Source organism: Cucurbita pepo, chromosome 16 (assembly GCF_057944985.1).
Source record: "Cucurbita pepo subsp. pepo isolate OVF chromosome 16, ASM5794498v1, whole genome shotgun sequence".
In the NCBI taxonomy this organism is placed as follows: domain Eukaryota; kingdom Viridiplantae; phylum Streptophyta; class Magnoliopsida; order Cucurbitales; family Cucurbitaceae; genus Cucurbita; species Cucurbita pepo.
In genome coordinates, this window is record NC_141813.1 from 729,332 (window position 1) to 736,620 (window position 7,289).

At 40.8% G+C, this 7,289-nt stretch overlaps 1 protein-coding gene across 1 annotated transcript; it reads left to right on the forward strand.

Moving 5' to 3' along the window:
- Positions 1-5,602: 5,602 nt before the first annotated feature.
- On the forward strand, positions 5,603-7,289 carry LOC111777459 (geranylgeranyl pyrophosphate synthase, chloroplastic). The gene has a single exon (XM_023657078.2). The coding sequence runs from the start codon at positions 5,936-5,938 to the stop codon at positions 7,028-7,030; it is 1,095 nt and encodes a 364-aa protein (XP_023512846.1). The 5' UTR covers positions 5,603-5,935; the 3' UTR covers positions 7,031-7,289.

The following is a 7,289-nucleotide window of genomic DNA, read 5'->3' on the forward strand; positions in this document are numbered from 1 at the left end:
CTGTGCCTTCATTCTTTCTTTTTACTCGCATTGGTTATTGAGAGTGTGTTTGGAAGTGATTTTAACGATAATAGTAGCTTACTCGTAGCTAACAATACACCTCGATGTTTGGTTCTACACTAGAAGATATTTTTTTCGAGGTTTCTATAATAAGGATTTAAAGGTGTTAACGAGACTAGTTTAATGTTCGATTTTACGGAGCATGTTTGAGAGTTGACTTTAAAATAATTGGTGTGAGAAGTTTGAAAACGTCTTTTGACATGTTTTAGGTACCTATGCACCTTCTAGAGTCCTTAAAAGCTATGTTTTTATTGGCTTTAATGAGGAATTAGGCACATCTAGGACACATAATTAACATATGATGTGGTCTAAGTTCATTAGGCTTATGTAGATAGGCACATTGAAGTTCATTTTGGGGTTCATAAGTCATTTAGACACAATGTAGTCGGGTTTTGGTGTAGGTATCGGAAGGTCTCGTCATTCCCCTACATTCCTTACGACATAATTATGTTATTTACTTCTCGCTTCTACGAGTGAAGAATACGATCCTTTCCAGCATACTTTGTCCTCACTCACATGCATCCTAAAAAAATTCTCGTGAGGTCTCTCAACATAGAATTACTCTAAGCAAAACACGCTTAGAGTGAACAATACATTCCTTTCCAGCATGATTTGTCCTCACCCACCTACATCCTAGGAAAATTCTCAAGCACGCTTAACTATGAAGTTCCTATAATTGAACCACCGAAAAGGAAGGTGCACCTTGTTGGTATAGATAGTAACTTTTATTTCCTTTAAACCTTTCTTAGTTATCTTATCTTCAAAATCACTTTCATTCATATGTGTTTTCAGTTCATTCATGTATTTCTTTACTCAGGTGTCACAGACAATTTTTCGTGAAAGCTTGATGTTGTATTGTCAATGGTACCAGGCGTGTATAACTTTAACTCTCCAATAAGTTGACAAAATGAGGTACGAGTAGCAATAGAGAGCTGTACTCCTTTACTAGCTCTAAGAATCGTTCCGTTGAAGTTTTTGTTTATGATATTCGAGAATAAGATGTCTGTAAATAAAAATATTTAAAAATCAAATAACTGTATTGTTAATTTTATATAATTTTTTTTTGTTAGTTAATTTATTAAAATAATTTTAATTAATTAATTTTTCATTCCTTTTTAAAATATATTCACTACTAAAAGAATATTTATAAGAAAATTAAATAATGTAATTTCCAAATATATAAAATTAAAGTAAAAAAAAAATTATTTACCAATCATACAATCAATCATTACTTCAAAGTATAAATAATTGGACAAAACAATTAAATATCTTTAATATTTATTTTTCAACGCAATTAAAACACTTTAATAGATATTAAAATAAAATAAGTAAAATAAAACATAAATGCCCTACCGTCTACGAAATTAAATGCAGTCTACCCTATACTAACCTATAATCTACGAAATCAAATGCAATCTACCTTATGCATGTGTCATGGTCTCCGAGGTTCAATGCCACCGTCTGCCGTACATGAGAGCATTATTTTTACCCGGAAGATGAGAGCATTTCCTTTGTGCGACTATCCTAAGCGGAGTAATTAGATGTGTATTTACTATTCTACACACGGTCCACACGTGCGAGTATGGACCTACCAGTCAGTTCGTACACCTCCTGGACCCCTTTCTGGTCGGGCTAACATTATTTGGTGCTGTTGCCAGACACTTGGTAGGAATAATGACTATCGCAACATTACGATTAACATAATGATCGTTTTCATGCCTCATAGCGTACGCATCTGTACCGTCGTAAAAGGGGAGATTCCCCGATGCATGAGGTCCCAACATTTTCATTCATTATCATGCAAAACAACCGCCTTTCGTTTATCCTTCATATCGTTTCTCCCAACATATCATAGCATATCATGTATATCATATCATAAATCATATCATAATATGTATCGTATCATCAAACATATCATATCATTCACATATCATATTCACAGTTATATCATATTATAAACATTTCGTTTCATAACATTTTACATATAACAAGCATATGACACGTGTATAAAGAAAAATATTAATATTTAATATATTTTTCGAGATCCATAAATTTTTATACTAGTTTGGAAAAGAAAAAAAAATGAAAATTAATATTCAATATATTTTATATATTAAATATATAGGAGAAAATATATAATTAATTTAAAGGGTTTAAATTAATATTTTAAAGAAAAATATTTAAATATTGAATAAGTTAAATACAACCTAAATAAAAAAATTAATATATTGTATATATTGTACAAGTTCTATGTCGAAACGTTCTCATCCTTCCAAAAGCTAATTTATCAGTGTTAATGTGAGATCTTATATCGATTGGAGAAGGAAACGAAACATTTCTTATACCGACATTATAAAACTGTGAGGCTGATAGCGATACGTAACAGGCCAAAGTAGACACTATCTGCTAGCTGTAGGCTTAGTTGTTACAAATAGTATCAGAACCAGACACCGAGTGGTGTGCTAGTGAGGACTCTAGCCCCCAAGACACCGGGGGTAGATAGTGAGATCCCACATCGGTTGAAGAGGGATATAAGCATTATTGTATGTTCATGCATTGGGAGATACCCCTTCTCCTTTTACGATAGTACGGACGCGTACGCTACGAGACAGAGAAACGATCATTATGTTTACTATAATGCTGCCATGACGATCGCTATTCCTAACGGGTGTCCAGCATCAACAGCTACCAGAGAATGCTTGCCCGACCAGAAAGGGGCCTAGGAGGTGTGCGAACCGACTGGTGGGTCCATACTCGCACATGTAGACCGTGTGTCGGGAAATTAAGTACACATCCAATTGCCCACTTAGGATAGTCGCTGTAAGAAAATAAACGGTTAATCTATACATTTGTCATTAATTTATTCAAAGCGTTACGCAAAGATTATTATTATATTTATATGAGTGACATTTATACCTTTTTTTTTTTCTTTTTTTGGTCATAGTGACCGAACACTAACTCAAATAGTTACGGATTCATTCAATATCATTTCTCGTTTAAAATATATTCTATCGATAGAGAGTTAGGCCAAACGTCAAATTATGTATGCTCGATGAAACCACTCGAGGTCTAAAAAACCTCAAATTAAAAAAGATGTTACCCTTACATTCGTTTCACGAGCAAAGCACGACCATAAGTCTATCGAATATTTCCATATTTGTATTCACATTAACAACGTTTTATTTAATATTTTCAACATCTCATCGATTTAATATTGTGCCCTTCGATTTGATTCATTAATTGATACCTTCTTTTGTACTTTTGTCTTTTTTTTTCTCTTGAATCAATAAATATTGTGTGGGTTCGAACAAGAAAGTAGTTGTAAATAAATATGATATATTAAAATAATAACAAAGAGTTGTATGGTTAACTCTATCTCAAACACACTGTTAGTAGATATTGTTTAATTTGGCCTGTTACGTATTGCCACCCGTCTTTGGCCTCGTGGTTTTAATGCTTTCTTTGTATTGCCGTCAATCTTTGGCCTCATGGGTTTAATGTTTTCTTCCCCTTTCCAACTGACATGGGATCTCACAATCCAGCTCTTGAGGGCCAGCATCCTCGCAGGCACACCACTAGGTGTCTGGCTCTAGTACCACTTGTAACAGCCCCACTCAGTATCTGGCTCTAGTACCACTTGTAGCAGCCCCACTTGGTATCTGGTTCTAGTACTACTTGTAGCAGCCCCACTTGGTGTCTGGCTCTAGTACCACTTGTAGCAGCCCCACATGGTGTCTAGCTCTAGTACATGGTGTCCGGCTCTAGTACCACTTGTAACCGCCCCACTTAGTGTCTGGCTCTAGTACCACTTGTAACCGCCCCACTTGGTGTCTGGCTCTAGTACCACTTGTAACCGCCCCACTTGGTGTCTGGCTCTAGTACCACCTGTAGTCGCCCTACTTGGTGTCTGGCTCTAGTACCACTTGTAGCAGCCCCACTTGGTGTCTGGCTCTAGTACATGGTGTCCGGCTCTAGTACCACTTGTAACAGCTCCATGTCTGGCTCTAGTACCACTTGTAGCAGCCCCACTTGGTATCTGGCTCTAGTACTACTTGTAGCAGCCCCACTTGGTATCTGGCTCTAGTACTACTTGTAGCAGCCCCACTTGGTGTCTGGCTCTAGTACCACTTGTAGCAGCCCCACATGGTGTCTGGCTCTAGTACATGGTGTCCGGCTCTAGTACCACTTGTAACCGCCCCACTTGGTGTCTGGCTCTAGTACCACCTGTAGTCGCCCTACTTGGTGTCTGGCTCTAGTACCACATGTAGTCGCCCTACTTGGTGTCTGGCTCTAGTACCACTTGTAGCAGCCCCACTTGGTGTCTGGCTCTAGTACATGGTGTCCGGCTCTAGTACCACTTGTAACAGCTCCATGTCTGGCTCTAGTACCACTTGTAACCTCCCCACTTAGTGTCTGGCTCTAGTACCACTTGTAATCGCCCCACTTGGTGTCTGGCTCTAGTACCACTTGTAACAGCTCCATGTCTGGCTCTAGTACCACTTGTAACCTCCCCACTTAGTGTCTGGCTCTAGTACCACTTGTAATCGCCCCACTTGGTGTCTGGCTCTAGTACCACTTGTAATCGCCCCACTTGGTGTCTGGCTCTAGTACCACTTGTAACAGCTCCATGTCTGGCTCTAGTACCACTTGTAACCTCCCCACTTAGTGTCCGGCTCTAGTACCACTTGTAATCGCCCCACTTGATGTCTGGCTCTAGTACCACTTGTAATCGCCCCACTTGATGTCTGGCTCTAGTACCACTTGTAATCGCCCCACTTGATGTCTGGCTCTAGTACCACTTGTAATCGCCCCACTTGATGTCTGGCTCTAGTAACACTTGTAACAGCCCCACTTGTGTTTGGCTCTAGTAACACTTGTAACAGCCCCACTTGGTATCTGGCTCTAGTACCACTTGTAACAGCCCCACTTGGTATCTGGCTCTAGTACCACTTGTAACCTCCCCACTTATTGTCTGGCTCTAGTACCACTTGTAATCGCCCCACTTGATGTCTGGCTCCACACTTGGTGTCTGGCTCTAGTAACACTTGTAACAGCCCCACTTGTGTTTGGCTCTAGTAACACTTGTAACAGCCCCACTTGTGTTTGGCTCTAGTAACACTTGTAACAGCCCCACTTGTGTTTGGCTCTAGTAACAATTGTAACAGCCCCACTTGGTATCTGGCTTTAGTACCACTTGTAACAGCCCCACTTGGTATCTAACTCTAGTACCACTTGTAACAGTCCAAGGCAACTGCCATATAGCTGACAACCTCATGATTTTAAGATCTCACAAACCATTTGGGTCAAATGTCTTCTTACCAACGTGAGATCTCACAATCCACACCCTACGGAGTGAACATCCTGCTCGCACTCGTTCTCGTCTCCAACAGATATGGAATCCCACCGCTCCAATGGTTCGAAAGATTCTTGTAAATCGAAGTTAATGGTGGGTGAGAGTATATACTTGATAAGTTGGTTCACACAAAAGCAACAAAATGTGTATGCTATGGCCGGCAGTATAGATATATTCTTTGGCAAACGGATGAGCAAATGTGTCACGATTTTGGCACAATAAAGGGAGATTTGGGATTGTGATACGAACCCAATGGGTGTTGGCAACGTCATCCATCCAATCTTCACACTTTTCCCCCAATCCTTCTTCCTTCCTTGGTTGGTCTCTGTGTAGTGCTTCACCCACCACCAAACCCATCTCCATTTCTCCTCCACGTCTATGGGTTTCTTTGGTGGGCACTGCAGCGTGGACTCTACAGCCCTTTATTGACTCTCTCCTCACCCTCCTCTCTTCATTTCTGCTTCTGGGTATCCATTTTTGAGTCTCAATATCCATCAATCTCGAGCAATTTTCAAGGTTACGATGAGTGCGGTGAGTTTGGCAGCGTCGCTTCAATCCTGCTCCATTTTCACTCAAGCTTGTAGATCCAGTTGTTTTCCATTGAAAAGAGGGTCGAAATCGTTTGTGATTTCGAGGCAGAGGTTATCCAGTTCGTCGATTTCGTCTCTTTCCGTCTATGCAGTTCTAGCCAAGGAGGAGACTCTGACGGAGGAGGAGGAAGGGAAACCTACTTTCAATTTCAAGGAGTATATGGTTCAGAAGGGGAATTCCGTGAATCGAGCTTTGGATGCTGCGGTTTTTCTTCGAGAACCATTGAAGATTCATGAAGCGATGCGGTATTCTTTAATGGCGGGCGGGAAGCGCGTTCGTCCTGTTCTTTGCATCGCGGCGTGTGAACTCGTCGGCGGGAATGAATCCATGGCGATGCCGGCGGCTTGCGCTGTGGAAATGATACACACAATGTCCTTGATCCATGACGATCTTCCTTGTATGGATAACGACGATTTGCGCCGAGGAAAACCTACAAATCACAAGGTATTCGGCGAGGACGTTGCTGTTCTCGCTGGAGATGCGCTTTTGGCTTTCGCTTTTGAGCATGTTGCGGTGTCGACGATCGGCGTAGCGCCGCCGCGGATCGTTCGAGCAATTGGAGAGTTAGCGAAGTCGATTGGGTCTGAGGGCCTCGTCGCCGGCCAAGTTGTTGATATTAACTCCGAAGGAGCGGCGGATGCAGGCCTTCAGCAGCTTGAATTCATCCATTTGCATAAAACCGCCGCGCTTTTGGAAGCGGCAGTGGTTCTTGGAGCCATTCTCGGCGGCGGATCGAACGAGGAAGTTGAGAAACTCCGAAACTTCGCCAGGTATATCGGATTGCTATTTCAGGTAGTGGATGATATTCTGGATGTCACAAAATCTTCAAACGAATTGGGGAAAACTGCCGGGAAGGATTTGGTTGCTGATAAAGTTACATATCCAAAACTCATGGGCATTGAAAAATCAAGGGAATTCGCTCAAAAATTGAACAGAGATGCTCAGGATCAGCTCTCTGGGTTTGATCCCCAGAAGGCTGCTCCATTGATTGCTTTAGCTAATTATATTGCTTATAGGCAAAATTGATACTCTCTCTGTTCTAGAATTGCACTGAAACTGAATCTTGGGGCTTCTGAATTTGAGTTTGATATCAATTTCTTCTTGAATTCTGGATTCTGGATTCTGTGTTCTTTGCCATTCTTATGATCTTCTCTGTAGTTTAGTTTAGTTCTTTTTTTGGTTCAACCCTTTTGTGTATCTTTCAGTGTTGTACTGATACTCATAAAAGCTCTCAAAATCTGTATTGAAACAGTTCCTTTATGTCAAGCATAACTACTTATAGCCA